The sequence below is a fragment of the Pipistrellus kuhlii genome, unplaced genomic scaffold (assembly GCF_014108245.1).
Source record: "Pipistrellus kuhlii isolate mPipKuh1 unplaced genomic scaffold, mPipKuh1.p scaffold_m20_p_39, whole genome shotgun sequence".
Taxonomy (NCBI): domain Eukaryota; kingdom Metazoa; phylum Chordata; class Mammalia; order Chiroptera; family Vespertilionidae; genus Pipistrellus; species Pipistrellus kuhlii.
This window is the reverse complement of record NW_023425539.1, coordinates 2,030,186-2,052,572: the sequence shown is the minus strand read 5'-3', so window position 1 is coordinate 2,052,572 and position 22,387 is coordinate 2,030,186. Positions and strand designations below refer to the sequence as shown.

The following is a 22,387-nucleotide window of genomic DNA, read 5'->3' as shown; positions in this document are numbered from 1 at the left end:
GTGACGTCACCGCGGCGTCAGTGGGCGGGGAGGCACCGTGCGCCGGACAGGTGTGCCACTGCTGGTGGTCATGGCTACTCGCCGAGCTCTGCACTTCGTATTCAAAGTGGGAAACCGCTTCCAGACGGCGCGTTTCTATCGTGACGTCCTGGGGATGCAGGTGCTGACGCGGGCGAGAGGGGCTGGCGCGCGGGCGGCGCGCGGGGCGCGCGCGGGCGCGCGGGGGGCGCGCGGGGGGCGCGCGGGCGGCTGAGCCACACCTGGCCGAGAGGTCAACCCAACGCGGCGCCCGACCTTAGCCCCGGCCTTCCCCTTCGCCCCGTCGGGTTTCCAGCTTCAGGAGGTCCTGCTTGGGTAGCTAGATGGTCTTGGAAAGGGGCCTCGCATTCTATCTGTTGCCGACTACGTGCCCACACACATTCTTTCATTTACATTCATCCACAAACGTGTACTGCGCCTCCGGCCCTGGTGGAGCTTTCCCGCTAGTGGGACCGACGGAACAGAAGTTCCCGCTTACAGGAATCCGTCTCTTCCGGGTTGGAGCCTTTCGGCTTACAGAGCATCAGCATAGTCAGAGCTCTGTTTCTCCCCGGGGTGGTTTGAATGTTCTCTTTCGGGTACTCAGTGTCTGGGTGAATGCTCCCACTCTCCTCTCAACAGTCCCCCGATGTAAATGTGAAGTCAAACCCTTTCTCCTCTCCAACGCCCAACACCTCTCTGCAGCCCTGAGCAGTTACGATTTTGCGGGGGGGGAGTGGGGGGGTCCCTGGGTAACACAGGTGGAAGCAATTGGGGAGCTCCTGAGAGGTACAAGAGTACAGTTTAGTGTAGAGAGTGCAGAAGGCGTGGGGTGCAGATACAGTGTCCAGTTTCACGGGACGGTGTTGAGGTTTGGTAACATGGCAATGACTGCATATCTGTCCTCAATTAAAGCTGGCCTGGGGCGGGGTGAGATGGGAATTTGTGCATAGCTAACAGTAACGGAAGTTGAAATTTGATATGGTAAGAAATCAGAAAGCTGTCCTTTATTGTGACAGTGTTAGCATCTGTTACCTAATTACAACAGGAGAGACCTAACTCCATCCTGGAGTGGTCAAGAAATAATTCACGGAGACTTTGCATTTGAGTTGAAAAAGATCGGATTTCCACAGATCCCACTAAAGAGCCAAAGCAAATATAAGGAATGTTCGGGAAGCACCGCTAGTCTTACGTGCCTTTAGTTTCAATGACTTTGTTGACGTTGAGGAGATAGGATATCAGTACAAATAGACTGGTTCTCCTTCCGATTGTATCTTGAATTCTATGCTAAGTATTTAGATTATTAAGGTAGGGGATCAATAAGTAGTCTGTAAGTGAAGTGATGGGAACTTAAACTGGAGCAGTAACAGTGAAAATCAAAAAGGAAAATAGACACTAATACCTACTGTGTACAAGGCTCTGTGCTGTAATAACCCACTTTCACAAAATATTTGAAGACCCTGATCTTAAGCAACCGTCTTAGGATTACACAGCTGCTAAGTGATAGAATTCCAAACCGGACTTGTTTAACGCTGAAGGCCACTTAACAAACACACAGCCACATAGCACTGCTTCCCAGTCTAAATCCATTTCACAACTTTGCATGGTTACCTGACCTCTACACCTGGCCTGGGAAGATATAAAGCTGATCGTCTTCTGTTTGTTTTACAAGTAAAGCTTGCCAATGATAGTGTCTATGTTTTGATTAGTTTAGTTCTGTGCTAAATATGCTCGATGCAGCACTAGTAAAACTTTACAATTTTCCCCAATTCCCTTACCAGGTTCTGCGGCATGAGGAATTTGAAGAGGGCTGCAAAGCTGCCTGTAATGGGTATGACACCTGGTTTCTTAACATTTCCTTTAGGCTCTGAATACCCCTGGAGAACAGAAAGCAGTTTCTCAAAGCGAGTGTGAGGCAGAGGAGAAAATTAAGGAGGCAGTAGATTGGGTAAATTCAGGAACATAAACAAATACATGCTGTGGGTGAAACAATGTCTTATCAAGTATCTCTTAAGCTTGGTAGCCAGGGCAAGTGAAAATTCCGAGGCTTGGTGGCTTGTGGATGGAAATACAATAAAGTAAATTAAAGTCAGCCTTTATACGATTCTGTCCCCTCCTTTAAAGAAAAGGTAAGTGAATCTCTTCCTCAGAGCCTTTGGCGATGGGGCCGTGAGACTGTTCCCAGCAGCTGTTAGCACAGCTGAGGCCAGCCCATCCCAGCGGATACTTAGAGGACGGGAAGGGACGTGCCCACCTCTGTCCCAATGGTTCTCGGAGGGAGGCCTGAGGAAGGTTTTGTCTGAGGTCACTGGGCCCATTTGCTTCTATTTCTCTAGGCCTTATGATGGGAAATGGAGTAAAACGATGGTGGGATTTGGACCTGAGGATAATCATTTTGTTGCAGAACTGACTTACAATTATGGCATCAAAAACTACCAGCTTGGCAACGACTTTAAGGTAAATGTCATTTTGTTCTAGACTTTTGGCTGTACCTTTTTTGTTGTTAATCCTCACCTGAGAATATTTTTTCCATTTCTCTTTCAGAGGGAGTAAAAGGGAAGGGAGGGTGGGACACAGAGAGAAACATCAGTAGGAGAGAAACACATCAATTGGTTGCCTCCTGCATGCACTGACCCAGGGCGGGAAGTGAACCCACAACCCAGGTACACGCTCTTGATTGGGAATCAAGGCTGGAGACCCTTTGGGGTGCAGGCTGACGCTCTAACCATTGGGCCATGCTAGTGGTTGAGATCACTGATGCCGCTTAGGTTATGATGACTGATGAATTAATGGCCTGTGGATGTAGTTTAGTGATTATTTTTATGATTTCTATTTAAAACAAAACCACTTAGATAAGCCTGGCTTCAGGGTGAAATGTGTTCTTCCTGCATTTTGGAATCAAACTCAAGACTTAGAGACAGGTTTGCCGGGACTGGTTTGGCTCAATAGATAGAGCATCGGCTTGGGGACTGGAGGGTTCCGGGTTCGATTCCAGTCGGGGGCATGTACCTTGGTTGTGGGCATATCCCCAGTGGAGGGTGTGCAGGAGGCAGCTGATCTATGACTCTCTCATCAATGTTTCTAACTATCTCTCTCCCTTCCTCTCTGTACAAAATCAATAAAATATTAAAAAAAAGAAAAAGAAAAAAAAAAAGACTTAGAGACAGGTTTGAAGGAGACAAACACCTCTAGAAGAATGACTGAACCTCAAGATGTAAAGGACCAGAGTCATTGGTCTGGGAAGGTCCTGATCACCATTCAGAGAAATACTTTCTCTGTAGTGGACTGTTAATATTGGTCTAAGCTATTACAGTCAATCCCAGTTAGAGAAAAATCTGAGAAGGTTTGGGGGGTAGAGAAGAATACATTAATTCATTCAGGAATTCAAGTTATTTTGCACCTATAATTGTAATAGTACCCACCATTTATTGAGTAGTTTCTATGTGCTAAATAGCATGCCACTGGGACCAAAACATAGCAAGATGGGAGTAACTAATTTTCATTCAGAATCTATTGAGCAAGTCAACCTCATGCTAGATGTTACTTTGGTCATTTGATCTCATTAATGCTGTTAACTCATTAAAATAACAATGCTATCTAGATGGAAGTTTTTAGGAAAATCAGATGTCTATGAAAGGAAGTGTTTTGTAAATAGAAAGGACTTCAGATTCAACATATTAATACATTTGTTTTTTTCTTTAGCACTCTTCATGTCTCTCTTATTCGAAACAAGTAAAGAGACAAGAATGCAGTGTGATAAGTGCTAAGATTGGGGTACGGACGGGGGATGTGGGGACACAGAGCACTAATTCCCAGCCTATTCCTGGAGAGTGAGAGTGTAGGAAAGCTTTCCAGAGATGACCTCTGAGCCAGGTGAGCGGAGTTGGGATGGAGGGTGAGATGAGTGTCCTCAGAGGTGAGGGAGACTGTGTCACTCAGAACTATGAGGAGCACGGTCTGACTGCAGCTTAGTGTGTGAAGAAGGGAGTAGGTAGAATTGAGGCCGAAGAAGTAAGCTGGCCTAGCCGGTGTGGCTCACTGGTTGAGCGTCCACCTATGAACCAGGCGGTTATGGTTCAAATCCTGGTCAGGGCATATGCCCTGGTTGTTGGCTCAGTCCCCAGTGTTGGGTGTGTAGGAGGCAGCCGATCAATGATTTTCTTTCATCATTGATGTTTCTAAATCTCTCTCCTGCTTCCTTCTCTGAAATTAATAAAAATAGTATTTTTTTTTTTAAATGATGTTGTAGGCCTGGGTTATGACTACCCACTGTGACTTGCCCAGTTAGAAATTTATGATCAGATCACCCTGTGAGGTTACTTTCGGTCACTGGACTTGTACGTACCCTCTTCTTTGTCCACAATAAGAAGGCGATGGGTTTTGTCCCATTATAAAAGGTCTCTTGTGATGAGACACTTGGATGATATTGTTGTTTGTCATAGGGCATCACCATCGCTTCTAGCCAGGCTGTCAGCAATGCCAAGAAGCTGAAGTGGCCTCTCACTGAAATTGCAGAAGGTGTTTTTGAAACCGAGGCCCCAGGAGGATATAAGTTCTATCTGCAGGATCGAAGTCCACCTCAGCCAGGTAATCTATAAAGTCCTCCGTCTAAAGGCACCTTTGATGGAAGGAGGAGGGAGCTGGATTTCTTCCTCCTGGGGAGTCTTTCTATATTGACATGACATGCCTTTCTCAAGCCGGTGTTGTTATTTGTTCTCTGAAAAGTTACATTCTTATATGATATCTTTATAAGGGATCTAGACTAGTTCTACTGGTATCGTAGCTGTTTAAGCTGCAAAAAACAAAACTCAATTCAAACTAGCTTTAACAATAAGAATTTTTTTTTTTTTTTTAGCTCACAAAGCCAGCATTCTATAGGTAGGGAAAATTTCAGCATTCATTGATTCAGCAGCTCAGAAATGTCAACAAGGCCGAAACTGGTTTGGCTCAGTGGATAGAGCGTTGGCTTACAGACTGAAAGGTCCCGGGTTCGATTCCAGTCAAGGGCATGTACCTTGGTTGCAGGCACTTCCCCAGTAGGGGGTGTGAAGGCAGCTGATCGATGATTTTTCTCTCATCGATGTTTCTAACTCTCTGTTCCTCTCTGTAAAAAATCAATAAAATGTATTAAAAAAAAGAAAGAAATGGCAACAAGAACCCCAATTTTCTCTCTCTCTCCATTCTCTTGTCCCCGGAGCCAGTTCCCCTCCTCGTGGGAGGGTAGTTGCCAGTAGCAGTTACAGCTACAGGCTCCTGCGTTCTCTCCTGGTAGGAGAGGGAGAGACTGACTTCCTGGCACTCTCTTATAAGAGCAGACACCAAACTTTCCTAGAATCTTTCAGCAAACTTCCTTGTCAGGTTTTTAAAAATATATTCTTATTTCAGAGAGAAAGGGAGACGGAGAGAGAGATAGAAACATCAATGATGAGAATCACACCCCACACCAGGGATTGAGCCCGAAATCTGCACATGTGCCCTGACCAGGAATCGAACCGTGACCTCCTGGTTCATAGGTTGACCCAACCACTTAGCCACTCTGGCTGGGCTTCCTTATCAGATTTTATTCACGTGCCCACTTGTGAACCAATCATTGGTAGGCGAAACAGGGTTATCCTCAGACCAGCTGGTCATATTCTCCAGCAGAGGCCAGTATCCCAAACTATAGAGCTGGTACTCAGGGAGGGAGGGAGAAAAGGGAGGGAGGAGTTGCCCCCACACTGACCGCCCCAGGGAGCAGGAAAGAAACTGCATGAAGTGCTTCATTTATGACCCAGGCATCTTCCTCATATGTGTATTTCATTCCTGCATATTCTGCCACCTGCTCCGCCAAAAGAAAAATACTGGTGAGTAGCAAGGGCAATTCTGCCTGTCATTTCACTGCCAAGTGGACCTGAGATGGGAGAACTTTCTCTTTCCTCTGCTGGACTGCCTCAAGTCCCAGAACCCCCTCACACTAGTCTGATTGTCGTGTTGAGTGCTACTTGCTTTTCCTCTGGAGCTCAGCAGGAGAACATGACGTGTTCCAGTGTGGGAGATGGGACTTACTGAGAGATGGTGTTTCTGTACATCACTAGTGATTTAAGGGATTTTTATTGATAGGTGGCTGTTACTTTACATACTAACTTTAAAATTAAACCTCTGTCGCCGAAACCAGTTTTGCTCGGTGGTGGAGCGTCGGTCTGCGGACTGAAGGGTCCAGAGTTCGATTCCGGTCAAGGGCATGTACCTAAGTTGCGGGCACATCCCAGGTGGAGGGTGTGCAAGAGGCAGCTGGTCGATGTTTCTCTATCATTGACGTTTCTAGCTTTCTATCTCTCTCCCTTCCTCTCTGTAAAATATCAATAAAATATATATTAAAAAAAAATTAAACCTCTGTCACTTATTCCTCTGTACATTTCCCTTCTAATCTTAATGTTTTAATATATAAGTTAATGGCAAGCCCCACAATCCTAAGACGTTTTTGTCCTTAAGAATGATAGTTCCCTCAGGACATTAATTTCTGATTGGTAAAATAGTAAAGGTATCAGACTAGCTGTGTCCACCCTTCCTTTGAATCACTTACTTATCTGTAGTTTTACCCACTTATTTACCCTTCCTGCCCCTGCATTCCTTCGGAGTCAGCTGGAATCTGTTGATTTCTCAATGAATGGGAAAACTAAAACAGTCTGCCAAGCAGAGAGACCTGTGAGAAACCCCTTGCCTTGGGTCATTGCATTGCTATTCTAGCAAACCAGAGCAAGGCAGCGAAGAGGAAGGACAATGTATTGAATTTATCATAAGCAGATGTAGACTTGGAACAGCTCTGGAGAAAGTCACTTTACAATATGAAATTTTCCAGTAATGATGTTTTGATATAACTTTTGCTCTTTTTTGCAAAACAAAATAGATCTTAACATTTTAGAGTATAGCTTTCCAATCTTTTATTTAAAAATAAATAACTCCGGGCCTGGTTGCTCCCGACCCGGCTGCTCTGGGCCCGGATGCTCTGGGCCCGGTCGGCAGCGGCCAGGCCCGGAGCGGCCGGGCCCGGAGCAGCTGGGCCCTGAGCAGCTGGGCCGGGAGCAGCAGCAGCCAGGCCCAGAGTGGCAGCAGCTGGGCCCGGAGCATCCGGGCTCGGAACAGCAGCGGCCAGGCCCAGAGCAGCCAGGCCGGAAGCGGCCAGGCCCGGAGCAGCTGGGCCCAGAGCAGCTGGTCACAGAACAGCCAGGCCGGGAGCAGCCAGGCCCGGAGCGGCAGCAACTGGGCCCCAAGCAGCAGGGGCCAGACTCGGAGCAGCTGGTTGTGGAGTGGCCCGGAGCAACAGAGGTCAGGCCCGGAGCAACCAGGCCCGAAACAGCTCGCTCCTCGCCTGCCCCCGCCCCAGGGCTGCTTCTCAGACATGAATGGAAACTTTTGGGGGAACGTGAGGGTCTGCTGAATCAAGTGATGAAGGCTTAGATCTGGATGTGTTGAGTTGTAGCACTGGGGTGTTGATCTGTGAGTGCCTTGTGTGGGGCCTGGATGAGGTTGGTTGACCTATTTGGAAGTGTCTTTTGTGTGAAGTGTATCCTTGGGCATGTGGAGGTATTATTGATTTGAGAAAATGTTAAGTAATTGATTTACTACCTGAAAAATTTAAAAGTTCTGAAAGTTTAAGGTCTCTTGCCAAAAAGAGGTTTTAAAGCTAACACCTTAATTTTAATGGAGAAAGGGGAGGACAAGCCCATCCCACCCAGAACAGGTAATCCAATTCCAGCCAGCAGCTATCTTTAAACAATGTGTTCATTTACATTTGAATCGCCACACCTTTTGATAGCCTAAGGGCAAATTTACATGTAAGCAAGTTTGCTTCTCAGTTCCCAGGGCAGAAAAAACAAGGTTTAGAATTATTAGATTTTAGCCGAAATCAGTTTGGCTCAGTGGATAGAGCGTCGGCTTGGGGACTGGAAGGTCCCAGGTTCGATTCCGGTCAAGGGCATGTACCTTGGTTGTGGGCATATCCCCAGTAGCGGGTGTGCATGATCGAAGACTCTCTCATCGATGATTCTAACTATCTCTCTCCCTTCCTCTGTTCAAAATCAATAAAATATATTAAAAAATAAATAAAAATAAAATTATTGGATTTTAAAATTTATTCTTAAAAATATAAAAGTTTATTAATTTAAAAAAACAACCAAGGAAATTTAAAAAAACTGATTAACAATATTAACTGTTGATTATAATAGAATCAGAGATACGGGAGGGGAGTGGGCTGACAATTCTCGGGGGGAAAAGGGGAGTGGTGGATGCGGGGAAGAGACTGAATATAAACTGTGCACCTATGGATGAGGACAATGGGGGGTGAGGAAATGGCAGAGGGTGGGGTGGGAACCTGGTGGAGGGGGGAAGAAATGAGGAACCTTTGTAATAATATGAACAATAAAGATTGATTTAAAGAAATAAAATAAAAATAAATAACTGTGTGCATAACTGGTAGACTGGGACAATAGTGTGATGGTGGCCAGAAGAAAAGGGGTGGGGGGGCTGCATGGAGTTGGGGAATGGAGACATCTGTCATAGTGTCAACAACAAAAACAAGGTTAAAAAAATATATAATTTAATAGGTATAATTTTATTCATATTTTATTGCAAGGATTCCATTGTATTGCATCATAGGAAGATAAACAGTTCTCTATTGTTGGATATTTATGTTGTCCCTAGGGTTTCCTTGTTATGAGGAACACTCTAATGGGTGCCTTTGTGATGAAAGTCCTTCATGCATCCACAGTTCTTTTGTTTTTAGTTTTTATTGATTTCAGAGAAGAAGGGAGAGGGAGAGAGACAGAAACATCAATGATGAAAGAGAATCATTGATCAGCTGCCTCCTGCATGGCCCCAACTGGGGATCGAGCTCGCAACTCAGGCACGTGCCCTTATTGGAAATCAAACTGTGACCTGGTTCATAGGTCAACACTCAACCATTGAACCACACTAGCGGGGCCACAATTACTTGTTTAATTGCTGAAGATGGGGTTATTCTTATAAAAGCCCTGTGTGTTTTTTAGGCTTTGGATAGAATCTGTGAAATTGTTCCTCAGAAACGAACTAGTTTATACTCTCCCAGTGTTATACGATTGTGATTTCCCCCCTGCACTATCACAGTCAGTGCTGTGAACTTATTTGCCAGATAACCAAGTGTTTTATTTGAATTCTACTTTCTTTGATTATTTGTGAGGTTGCATATTTTTTCATATGTCCATTGACCATATGCTAGTTCTGTTCCTTACTCCTATTTTTCTAGGATATTAATCTTTTTCCTATTATTTAAAGATAACTAATAAAGACTTTTTGTCTTAGATTTTAGAAAAAAAAATGTCACCAACTTTGTTTACTCTTTCATTTTGATTATAATCCTTTTTTTTTTTTGCTTTTGCTTTTGTTGTCTAGGAGTCTTCCATTTCCTGTAATTAACCTAGCAATTTTTTCCTTCTTGGTTTGTTTTATCTTGTGTCAGTTTTAAAAAAGTCTTTCTTCCGACATTGTACAAATACTCACCTGATTCCAATATTTTTATGGTTTCGTTCATTAAACTTAATTCTTTAACCCATCAGGAATGCATTTTGCCATTTAGTTTAAAGGTGTAACTTTTTTTCACTAAATGAGACGCCAGTCATTGAATAATGTGCCCTTTCATGTTGACTTAAAATCCCTTTCTTATCATAAACTAAATTCTTATATATACTAGTACTTGAGCCCCCTTTGGTCTTTCTGTTCAATTCCATTACACTGACCTATCCATTCCTTGCTGCTTTGTTAACCTACAGATCCTGTACTAAAAGTAACTCTAGCAGTGTCTGATCTTCAGAAGTCCTTGAACTACTGGTCTAATCTGCTGGGAATGAAAATTTATGAAAAAGATGAGGAGAAGCAAAGGGCTTTGCTTGGCTATGCTGATAACCAGGTGAGTAATCTTGGAGAGAAAGGATCTGTTATTTGAGTTTGGCTTATAAATGAGGTTAACATGAAGGTTATTTCCTTGATTTCTTCATAGTGATTTAATATTTATATAGAAACAGAAAAAGAAAAAAATTGCTGATAACCTCACCACCTAGATATTGGGGGATGTATTTTTTCAAAGTGGAATTGCCAAATCAGAAGAGATATAGACAAGATTTAGTGCTGTAATGATCATGTATTTTAACCTTTTTATTTTTAAAAAAATAACCCAGCATTTGAGCATGATTTAGTTCTTGCACTTTGACCCGGTAGGTCTATTCCTTAATTTACAATAAAAGAAAATAGACTCGGGCAACCTCTCAGTTGACAAATTTGCTAGATTCTCTCCTTGCTCTTTCATATTACTGGGAATTTATTTCACATACTCATTAGATATTAAGTGACAGAACCAGGAAAGATTGATTCTCTTGCAGCATTGTTTATAATAGCAAAATATATGACATAATATAAATGTCCTGTGGATTAGCAGAATAGTTCAATAATTTATGGTTCGTCCATAGACTGGATTACTATGCAGCTATCAAAAAGACTGAGGTGATTATGTGCTGATGTGGTAACATTAATGGGAGAAAAACAAGGAACAGAATTAATGTGTAAATTATGCTACCATTTGTGTAAAAAGAAGCTGTGTGTCTAGAATTATACACAGGAAACTGCTGACTGGTGCCTCTGGAGTGAGAATAGGAGGGAAACTTCATTTTTACTTTATTCCTTTAGTACTGTGAATTCTTTTTTACCACATAACAACTTGTTCTGAAAAATAAACCAAACCTACTTTCCTGATTCTTTTCAGTGTAAGCTGGAGCTACAGGGCATCAAGGATGCAGTTAATCATGCAGCAGCTTTTGGAAGAATTGCCTTTTCTTGTCCCGAAAAAGAGGTAATGTTTGGTACCAGATCTTTTGCTTAAGTTCTGTGATAATTAGTTCAACTGCTGAGAACCGTGGGCCTCCCGTTCTTTAGGTTCATTCCCATCGTGGCTTCAACAATTGTCTCAAGAGGCTGAGATAAGAAAAATTAGACAAGTGGCTCCTGGGTTCTTTCTGGTTGACCTGATGTTCCTCTAGAGCCAGCGAGGACCATGGCCTAACAATGGTGCGGGATTCCTAGCTCACTTTTTCTTTGTGTTTTCCTCAAGCTGCCTGGCTTAGAAGACTTGATGAAAAGGGAGAAGCAGGAGATTCTGACTCCCTTAGTGAGTCTGGATACCCCTGGGAAAGCGACAGTACAAGTGGTCATTCTGGCCGACCCTGTAAGTATTCCTCAGGAAGGGGCAGGCTGCACCAGGGCTTTCTTCCGAGGTGTCTGTTTGCCAAATTTCTTTTGTCCTTTTTGGTGTAGGATGGACATGAAATTTGCTTTGTGGGGGATGAAGCATTTCGAGAACTTTCTAAGGTGGATCCAATAGGAAACAAGTTGTTGGATGAGGTGAGTGTCATTTCTAAATTTATAGGACCATAGCCCAAGGGAGGTGGCATTAAGCGTGAACGGGGAAAAGCCAACGCCACAGGTACCATTCTTACTCTCGGAACCATGTCCTCTTGCTTTTGGGATGGCTTTTGAACCATGTACTCTTCATTGCCCCATGTGACTCTTACCTGGGTGCAGCTTTTGTGCCTTCCCACTACCTCAGCTGCCTTGGGGAACCACGGCTGCTGTATGCATGATGATTCTGCTCAGTGAATGGAAATGCCTGACACCATCCCCTCTCGCCTTCTTAGCTCTTTTGGTCATCTCTACTCCTATAGAATCAGTTTATTCCTTTTTAGTGAATTGTTCTCAAGCTCCAGTACCTTCCATCTTTGAAAAACATTTTATTTGCCCAACATAACTTATGATTTTTTTTTAAATCTGCCTATACACTATCTTTATTCTCACCTCCCATTCACACTTCAGTCTGTTCTACACTGGCTCCTGTCACTCAGTGCATTTTGATCTCATCAGAGACTTCCATCCTGCCTAATCCAGCTACTTTTCTATCCTCTTCGAACAGTTCTTTAGCAGCATCCAAGCAATTGTTCATTGTTGTTGTACCCCAGCATCTAGCATTCGTGGTATGTAGTTGGTCTTCAGTGAATACTCTATTCATGATTAAAGGGATGAATAAATCTTTTCTGGTTCTGTCACTTAATATCTATCTATATGGCTGACCTCAAGCAACTAAAAATTAGGAAGTCAGAGAAATTATAATGGCTGATCTCAAGCAATTTACTTGTCTCTAAACTTAAGTTTTTTTATTAAAAATTTGAGAAAATAGCCAGAACCAGTTTGGCTTAGTGAATAGAGCATCGGCCTGCGGACTGGAAGGTCCCTGGTTCGATTCAGGTCAAGGGCATGTATGTACCTTGGTTGCGGGCACATCCCCAGTGGGGGCTGTGCAGGAGGCAGCTGGTCGATGTTTCTCTCTCATCAATGTTTCTAAAAGCTCTCTATCCCTCTCCCTTCCTCTCTGTAAAAAATCAATAAAATATATTTTTTAAAAATTTTTTAAAAAAAAATAAGATTATCCACCTCATAGAATTGTTTTGTGGTTTAAAGGGCCTGCTAAACTGCTGATGTAATAACAGACAATTAATGTTAAAGTAGAAAATGTAGTGCTTATAAATTTTACCATAAAGGAAAATGGAATCTCAGGCCATCTGTCTGTTGGCAAATTTGCTAGACTCTCTCCTTGCTCTTTCATCTCACTAGCCAGCTTCCTCCTCTTTTGAGCTCTCTTCTCCTTTCGTGTTAAAGATCCTTCCATCTTCCTACCTCTGACAGCTTCTCCTCAGTCACAGGCACCTCTTTCTGTATCTAATCCTTAAGTGATTTTACCCAGGATCTCACTTTGCTATCTTTTTAAAAAATATATATATTTTGCTGAGACTGGTTTGGCTCAGTGGATAGAGCCTCGGCCTGCGGACTGAGGGTTCCCGGGTTCGATCCGGTCAAGGGCATGTACCTTGATTTCGGGCACATCCCCAGTGGGGGGCGTGCAGGAGGCAGCTGATGGATGATTCTCTCTCATCGATTTTTCTAACTCTCTCTCTCCCTTCCTCTCTGTAAAAAAAAAAAAAAAAATATATATATATATATATATATATACACACACACACACACACACACACACACACACACACACACATATATATATTAAAAATATGTATATATTTTATTGATTTTTTACAGAAACCAAGGTACATGCCCTTGTCCGAAATCGAACCCGGGACCCTTCAGTCCGCAGGTCTATGCTCTATCCACTGAGCCAAACTGGTTCCGGCCCACTTTGCTATCTTTATTCTCATTCTACATTCTCTCTTCTCTGAGTAGAAGTTACCTGCTACTATGGTTACGTCTGCTCTGAGCTTCAGCCATCATCATTTCTCTGACTTCCTAATTTCTAGTTCCTACTCCTCTGAGCTCCAAACAATTATTTCTTGTTACTGAGGTAAAATATACATAGAATTTAAATGTCAGAAATTGACTGTTCAATTTAATGAGATTTGACAGTTACATATACTCATACACCTGCTACTGAAGTATAGAGTATTTTCATCACTGCAGGAAGTTCTCTTATGCCCAATTCCAGTTAGTTCCCACCCTCAACTCCCTTGGACTCCCTTGTCGGCCCTTGGACTTCATATAAATGGAGTAATTCTTTTCTGCTTTTTTTACTCAACATTTTTGAGATTCCTCCCATGTAATTGTATGGAGTTTATTCTTTTTTTAAATTGCTGAGTGGTATTCAATTTTATGAATATAACAATTTGTTTATCCATTCTTCAAATGACAGATATTTGAGCAGTTTCAGATTTTCATTTTTTATGAGAAAGGCTGCTATGAACATTCTCATGTAAATCTTCCTGTAGACATATGCTTCATTTCCCTTGGATAAATACCTAGGAATGGAATTGCTTTTACTTTATAAGAAACTGCCAAATGGTCATCCAGAGTGATTGAACCTTTTTGTACTCTTCTAGCCATGATATACACACACACACACACACACACACACACAAACATATATATATGTATGTATATGTATATGTATGTATGTATGTATGTATGTATATATGTATATATTAGAGGACCAGTGCATGAATTCGTGCATGGGTGGGGTTAGGCCAGCCTGGCCAGGGAGAGAAGACATGGGTGGTTGGCCAGCCTTCCTGCTGGTCGAATTCTTGGTCTAGGGGACAATTTGCATATTATCCTTTTATTATTTAGGATATATACTGAGTGACCAGATTATTATGCATTCAGAGATCATAATAATCTGGCCACTCAGTGTACATCAGAGTTCCAGCCGCTATAAATCCTTACCAACATTTGTATTTTTTATTTTTTTGTGGTAGCTATACTAGTGCATGTGAAATGGTTTATCATTGTTGTTTTAATTTAATGCCCTTGATGACTGATGATGTTAAGCAGCTTGTCATATGCTTATTGGCCATTTGCTTGTATTCTTTTGTGTGTTATATGTTTTTTTGTCCATTTCTTTCCATACTAGATTTATTTTTTATACTTCATAATTAAAAACTCCAAATATACACTCAAGAGTACAACAATCCCTATGTAAATGTCACCCATCAGCTCTGTTCCATAATTTTTCATCATTTTTCCCCACCCCACCTTTTATTTTTGCTGAAGAATTCTAAGGCAAATCTCAAAAACCATGACATTTCATGTCTAAATACTAAGTATTTTACACATTTAAAAAAATGAAATCCTTCATGAATTTGCGTGGCATTCTTGTACAGGAACCATGCTAATCTTCTCTGTATTGGTCCAATTTTGATATATATGCTGCTGAAGCAAGCATAGTATTTTACACATCTTTAAGGCAATATAAAAGAAGTAAACATTCAGGAATGTTCTTATAAACCATATTGACATCATCACATTTAAAAAATCAACAATGTATCCTTTATGTCACCTAAAATCTAGTTCTTATTAAAATTTCCCTCACCCTCTAAAATAGTTTTATATATTGGTTTGTCCTATGTATTTTTAAATTTATCTTTAGTGTAATTGGACTGTATAAATACAGAACAATTAATATGATCCATTGAATTTCATGCCAAACTACTTGAAAGACACACATCTGATCTATTTCATTTTAGCCATTTTAATCTATTCTCTAATCTCTAAATATGTCTTTGTTCACACTATTTTCTTTTCCTAGAATGTCCCTTCTCTATTAGAATATTTGCTTATTTTTAAGGCCCAATAAAATCCATTTAAAAAATGTTTTATCTTTTTCTTGTTGATTTGTTGGGAGCCTACTTTGTAAACCTTTTTTATATTTAGTGCTTTTTTTTTTTTGTCCAGACTAAATTTATAGCCAACAAAACCTCTTCACCATGGATATTTCAAACTCAGTATGTCTATAACTTAATTTGTCTCACTTCAAATCCATTCTTATTTTAATAATGTAAAAATAGAAGTTACAATTTATTAAGTATCTCACATGTTCTTAACACATGACATAGTCTTAAGTGCTTTCTATATACTCTATTCTTAACACAATCTGCAAGGTTAACAGTTCCCTTTCAGATGAGGAAACTAAGGCCCAAAAACAGTCACCAAATATTATACATTCAGTGTCAGGGCAAGGGCTTGAACAGAGATCTTTAAGGCTTTACAACCAGTTCTTTTCCTCCTCTATTTCTACTCTGTTCCCTTCCCTGAACAGCACTGTATATTTTTATACCAATTCTTTAAGCTAGAGTCATTAGAGACAACGTTTTTTGTTGTTGTTCCTGAGATATTTTAGAATACTTCTAACTTTAGAATAGTTTTAGATACACAGATAGATCCATTTTTGAATATTGTTTCTCCTCACCCCAAAATTCTATCATATATCTTATCTAATAAAAGATTAATATGCAAACTGACCATACCTCTGCTACACCCACCAGCCATGCCCACCAGCCAATCAGAGTGAGTGTGCAAATTAACCCCAACCAAGATGGCTGTGGTCACAGAGGGCAGGAGGGAGGCTTGGTTTTCTCTGGCAACAGAAGAAGCCAAGCTTTCTGCCTGCCCTTACCCGCCTAAGCCTCCACTCAAGGCTACAAAGTTTCAATTATAGAAGGTAAACAAATCCAAACAGAAATGGCAGCAGCCACAGAGCAAGCAGAATGCTTGCCTCCGTTCCAGACTACAAAGTTTCAATTGCAAAAGGTAAATAAATTCCAGATACCAGGGCTTCCGCTTGGGTCACGGCGGGGGTGGGGGGTGGGGGGCGGGGGGGGGGGGTGACCAGCCTGCAAACCACCATATGCCTCTCGCCCAGGCCATTTCACACCCCAAGGGAACCCCTACCCTGATCTGAGACACCCTTCAGGGCAAACCAGCTCTCCCCCATGCACCAGGCCTCTATCCTATCTAATAAAAGAGTAATATGCAGATTGGCCATGACTCCAACACATAAAATCAAGATAGCTGCCCCCATGTGGTCAAAGATCCTGCCCCCATGTGGTCAAAGATCCTGCCCCCATGTGGATACAAGATGACCACCACAAGATGGCTAGTAGGGGAGAGCAGTTGGGAGGCACCAGGCCTGCAAGGGAAGGCAGTTGGGGATGATCAACCCTGCAGGGGAGGGCAGTTAGGGGTGACCAGGCCGGCAGAGGAGGGAAGTTGGGGGCAAACAGGCTGGCAGGGGAGCAGTTAGACATCAATCAGGCTGGCATGGGAGTGGTTAGGGGCAATCAGGAAGTCAGGCAGGTGACCAGTTGGGAGCCAGCAGTCCTGGATTGTGAGAGGGATGTCCGACTGCCCGTTTAGGCCCGATCCCAGTAGGTGGGATTGGGTCTAAACGGGCAGTCGGACATCCCTCAAGGGGTCCCAGATTGGAGAGGGTGCAGGCTGGGCTGAGAGACACCATCCTCTCCTTCCCACCCCCCACCCTGCACAAATTTCGTGCACCGGGCCTCGTGTGTGTGTGTGTGTGTGTGTGTGTGTGTGTGTGTGTGCCTAAGTGACCATTACAATGGAATGACTGGTCAACCAGTTGCTATGACACGCACTGACCATAGGGAGGCCTATGTGGGGGGGAAGGAGGGCCGTGTAGATGCTCAATGCAGGAGCTTCCCCCTGATGGTCAGTATACTCCCCCAGCCAAACTCCTGCTGTTCCTTCCCCTGGCTTTCAGCCCCCCATCAATAGGCCCCAATGGAGGGGGGGCAGCCAGCCAACCTCCTGGGGTCCCTCCCCCTGTCGGCCGCTTCCTCTCCCCCAATAGGCCTCGATCTCCGGTCAGGTCGAGGGACACCACCTGTGCACGAATTCATGTACAGTTAGCTAATAAGTCACCAAGAGTGTAAGTTTTGCCTCTGAAATCTCTTAAGTCTTAGTATTTCTGAAAATGTCCTTATTATCAGCCATAATACTGCAGAAGCCTCCTTCCACTATCCAGTCAATCCCTGCTGCCAGCATTTGCTTTCTAAAGCACAAATCCAGTAACTTTAGAACAGTGTAATCTTCTGATAGCTCTTTGTTGCCTCAAAGATTCAGTCCAAACACTTAGGACATGTAACACGCCCTGCCCTTCCCTACTCTCTGATCTGCTTGCTGCCTCCCCCCTGGTTCACTTCCATGCCAGGCTCAGGGAGCTGTTTATATTAACCAGGATTTATCTTCTTGCCTTTCTTCTCTTATTCAACTCATCCTTCAAAACTCAGAAGTTTTGTTGGGTTCTCTATACTGGAATTTGTTGTTTCCTTTTTAAAAGTAACTCTTAAAAACCGAGTTCTGCACCCTTGTGGGTTGTTTTTGTTGTTATGTTTTGTTTTCTTGCACATCTTTAATTTTAAAAAAACTTTTTATTTTCATCAAAATCCAATAACAGCCTTAGCCGATTTTGGCTCAGTGGATAGAGCATCGGCCTGTGGACTGAAGGATCCCAGGTTCGATTCCGGTCAAGGGCACATGCCCGGGTTGCAGGCTCGATCCCAGTTGGGGCTTGCAGGAGGCAGCCGGTCAATGATTCTATCTTATCATTGATGTTTCTATCTCTCCCTCTCTCTTCCTCTCTGAAATCAATTTTTTAAAAATTCAGTAATACTGAGATTTTACATTAGTGCAATGCAACAATGTCTTGCCCCATTGCTGAGTCCCATTGCCCAGGGCAGCCACTTTCAGTATCTGTTTCTTAATTAAAAAAATACTTATATTTCTGCCCTAGCTGGTGTTTCTCACTGATCAGAGTGTCATCCTGTGCACACCAATCGCTGGATCTCTCATGCAGAGGCAGCCAGTCAACGTCTCTCCCCTTCTCTCTCCCTCTCTCCCCTTCCTCCCTTCCTTCTACTTTCTCTAAAAAATCAACAGAAAAACTATCCTTGGGTGAGGATTAACAAAACACATGCACATATATTTCTGTTTCTTCATTTTCAGTTGCAGACATCCTTTGACTTCTTGCTGAGGTAGATAAGTGTTTTCTTTATTTCTCCAACCAGTTAGTTTCTAAAAAGAAATAGCTGCTTGATAAGGAAATACATTTATTCAGTGAAAAAGCAAGTACAGAAATACCTTTAAGGTATTTTCAGGCTGCTACCACTTTTTTATCATCCCATTATAGCGAATGTCCCCCCCATATTCCTTATGCAAAATACGGTAGTTGTTTTCATACCTGAGTCCTCAGCTATTCAATATGCTCTTTAAAGCCTCAGACTATGTCTCTGCTGCCACATCCAAACCCTAGCTGGTGCCGACCCCATAAGGAAAACTGGCATTTTTTAAGGTATTTCTGTATTTTCTTTTTGACTGAATAAATGAATGTATTTCCTTAGCAAGCAGCTATTTAGCATGCGCTTGGTTGCACTGGACAGGACATTTTAAGCGGCTTAGATTCTAAGCCGCTACAAGCCTTGTTCCATGGTCTCAACCTCATGGAACAATAGGATAAAAGGACTCTGGTGGAACCAAAACATATTGTTATTAATAAGGCTTCCTCTTTAATTTGGTGGCCCAGACTAACCAAATTGTGCCAACATCAGTGGAATGGCGTGGGAGGAAGCATAGGAAAAGGCTCAATAGCTAAGATGTCAGAATAGCTTTTTACATTTGGTCTCATTATTAGACTGATCCTCAGGAGCACTAACAATGCTGGGAGCCTCCCAGGGCTGAGCTAAGCTCTTGCTCTCTGTGGAAGAGCCCACAGCTTGGGGTGCTGGGCCCTGGCTGTCTCGTCAGTCAGCCATACTTCCTGTCTGCAGGCCCTTTACAAAGTGAAAATCCACAAGCAATTGCTTAGTATTCATCAGCATCCTCTGTCAAATTAAACATAACACTCTCTACTGAGCAAATACTTTTCAACCGTTAATTTCTTGATTATAGACAATGCAATGAGGTACAAAGTGAACTATATGTTTTGTTTTATGGACTTAGAATATATATTCTAATTCTGTTTCTATAGGCAATGGCAGCAGATAAAAGTGATGAATGGTTTGCTAAGCAAATTAAACCTCAATAGAAGACATCACGTGGAACAAGCATTTACGATTCCTGTCCATCACCTGCGAGGTTTGATGTGTCCTTTCATGATAAATGCTCTCACAACTTGGTTGTTTCCTGTAGAGGCAAGGAAGCTGGGGTTGTGAAGATTTGTATATTTTAATCTTTGAAAGCTCTGATATGTTTTAGGTATAAATCCTTTTATTGTCAATCCAGTTAGAGGAGAACTCTGGCTGTAATCTTCACTGTCACTCAAATGGCCCAATGTGTATAGCCATATTAAATTAGTAATAAATTATTTTGCAGGCTGGGCAGCTATATGGGACATTACCCTTGGTTGGGATGGAAGAAATTTTAATAAGTATGTGGATTTTATGAAAAAACTTATTTGTAAAATAAATTTTGTTTCTTGAACCAAAATATTTAGTTAACATCCCCCCATTCCTTGCTTTAAAATTTTGAGTAGCCAGAGAAAACAGACAGAAGGATTTAATGTGTTCTGTAGCTAGCTACACACCTGGCTCTGTGCTAGTTTCCTTATATAATTTTAAAAAATCTTCACAAAAAGAGAACACATTAAATTTCTTTTAAGTAGATTAGACGATTTCTTTAGCCTGAAAAAAAATATGTTTTTTTAATGATTTCTTGAAATTTTCTCTTTGGTTCTGTAGAACAAATACATTTTAGTTACTGGAAACATATTGGGCACATTTATTATTAAATGTTTTTTGATGATATACTTCTAAAATCAAACTATTATATCAACCTATAAGATTCATTATTTAAAGTGGTGAACAGCCCTAGCCGGTTTGGCTTAGTGGATAGAGTGTTGGCCTGCACACTGCAGAGTCCCAGGTTTGATTCCAGTCAAGACAAATGTCAGGTTACAGGCTGGATCCCCAGTGAGGGCCATGTAGGAGGCAGCTGATTAGTGATTCTCTCTCATCATTGATGTTTCTCTCTCTCTCCCTCTTCCTTCCTCTCTGAAATCGTAAAGTGGTGGGCATGCCCAGCTGGAGTGACTCAGTGATTAAGCATCAACCATGAACCAGGAGGCCAAAGTTCAATTCCCAGTCAGGGCACATGCCCAGGTTGTTGGCTCGATCCCCAGTAGGGGATGTGCAGGAGGCAGCTGATCAATTACCAGTATTCTAATTATTGATGTTCTGATTCTCTCTCCCTCTCCCTTCCTCTCTGAAATCAATAAAAAATATATTCAAATAAATAAAGTGGTGGGCATGTTCAAATTTCTGGGGAGAATTGATAATATTGGAAAGGATTGACTCAGAGGATACCAGTTCCAGAATTATAGTCCGCACTAGAAGTGCGCTAGAAGCCCAGTGCACAAATTCGTGCACAGGTGATGTCCCTTGGGGTGGGCTGCAGAGATCGGGCCCCAGCTCATATCCCCAGCCTTGTAGCTCCACAGCCCCACCTGGCACTCCACCTTGGACTAGCGCTGCCCTCTCACTGGCCCCACCATCCCACCTCCGAGGCAATCAGTCAGGGCCGCGCGTGCTTCCCCCCTACCCCCCCCAGCTCCCTCAGCACCTGGAAGTGGGCAGCAGCTCCACCTCCTGCCGCCACTGGTCACTATCAGTGGGGCTCTTGGGCCCCTGCTCATACCCGCCTTGGCCTGGCACTGTCTGTTCACCTGCACCATCCTGCCACAGTACCACTCTCATCAGGGCCCATCAGGGCTAGCAGTGCCTTCACTGCTTTCCACTGCCAGCGCTGCATCACCAATGCCTGCCATGTTCTGCGCTGCCCCCTGGTGGTCAGTGCACATCATAGTGAGCAGTCAAATTCCCTGTCTCCCAGTCGAACAACCACCTGAGGAAAATTTGCATATTAGGCTTGTACTATATAGGATGAGTTGTAAATCATAGCCTCTGCTGTTCTCCCTTGCTGGCAGGGTTAGGTATAGAGACTCAGGGTATATTTCAGTTCACCTTCTTATAGAGTGATCTTACCTTCACCAAGAGGAAAAAATCCTTTTCTGGCTTCACAGAACTTTTCACTCAACTTAAACTCTGCCTTAGGGAAACAATCATGAGTTTCAAAGCAAGCCAAGTTAGATATGTTCCTCCTTTAGACAATTGGTTCACTTTTTTTGCTTATACATGGGGAAATTATTGTATGAATTTTGAATAATCAAATAAACCTCTTTTTTAGACCATGATTTGTTAATTCTCAGATTTTTTAATTAGATTATTAAGTAATTTTTTTTTAGTAAATCATGATATGTATGTCTAGTAATATTGTTCTTGTGAAACTATATTTTTCCCAGTGTATTAGGCTACTTCTAAGTTTCCTATAGTAAAATAAATGGTTTATATAAGTACTGAATGACCAACCAATACTAGATCGCTCTTTTATGATATCAGGGCTGACATCATAAAGCTAACATATCCCAAGTAGATAAACAACATTAACTTATATCATACATAGTTGTTCACTTAAAAGGAAAAACTTTTGAAATCAATAATATATATATATATATTATTGATTTCAGAGAGGAAGGGAGAAGGAGAAAGAGATAGAAACATCAGTGACTAGAATCATCACACAGGGGATTGAGCCCACAACCCGGGCATATGACCTGCCGGGAATTGAACCGTGACCTCCTGGTTCACAGGACAATGCTGAACTACTAAGCCACACCGGCTGGGCATGGGTTTACTTCATTCTTAAGTAATATACTTAGTCTATAGCAACTTCCAGCAAATGTGTGAACAGAAGATTTCAAAAGATACCTGGTGAGGTTTGGTTTCCTCTGGTTGCTTCTGTTGTTTAATAGCCCTTCATAACCTGGAGCTAACCTAATGTCATGAAGTATGAAAATAGTGTGTTTTTATGACCCTACTTTCTAAGAGCCGAACGTAGCTCCAGAGGGCCGAGCCTCGCCCTTTAGCTAGTCCCAAAGGGATGACCCTAGTTCCTAAGAGCC

At 42.4% G+C, this 22,387-nt stretch overlaps 1 protein-coding gene and 1 non-coding gene across 3 annotated transcripts; one reads left to right on the top strand and one right to left on the bottom strand.

Annotated features, from left to right (window-relative positions):
• Positions 1 to 4: 4 nt before the first annotated feature.
• On the top strand, positions 5 to 19,648 carry GLOD4 (glyoxalase domain containing 4). Of its 2 annotated transcripts, none has more exons than XM_036408424.2 (9): positions 5 to 160; positions 1,800 to 1,849; positions 2,355 to 2,475; positions 4,461 to 4,605; positions 9,801 to 9,937; positions 10,787 to 10,873; positions 11,132 to 11,245; positions 11,335 to 11,421; positions 19,400 to 19,648. In XM_036408424.2, the coding sequence occupies exons 1-9, from the start codon at positions 71 to 73 to the stop codon at positions 19,454 to 19,456; spliced, it is 888 nt and encodes a 295-aa protein (XP_036264317.1). In that variant the 5' UTR covers positions 5 to 70; the 3' UTR covers positions 19,457 to 19,648. The 2 variants fall into 2 exon arrangements, with proteins under 2 accessions (XP_036264317.1, XP_036264318.1); XM_036408425.2 differs by having other exon boundaries at positions 20 to 160; positions 1,800 to 1,922.
• LOC118702616 lies at positions 14,691 to 14,797 on the bottom strand. The gene has a single exon (XR_004982778.1). It is a non-coding gene; the product is annotated as a U6 spliceosomal RNA (small nuclear RNA).
• Positions 19,649 to 22,387: the final 2,739 nt, after the last annotated feature.

What these genes read in the sequence shown, in the direction of transcription:
- GLOD4 (XM_036408424.2), top strand. Translation starts at nt 71, where the DNA reads ATGGCTACTCGCCGAGCTCTGCACTTCGTATTCAAAGTGGGAAACCGC. An exon ending in TGCAAAGCTGCCTGTAATGG is followed by an intron (nt 1,850 to 2,354) that starts GTATGACACCTG and finishes CTATTTCTCTAG; the next exon opens with GCCTTATGATGGGAAATGGA. An exon ending in TTTCTTGTCCCGAAAAAGAG is followed by an intron (nt 10,874 to 11,131) that starts GTAATGTTTGGT and finishes GTTTTCCTCAAG; the next exon opens with CTGCCTGGCTTAGAAGACTT.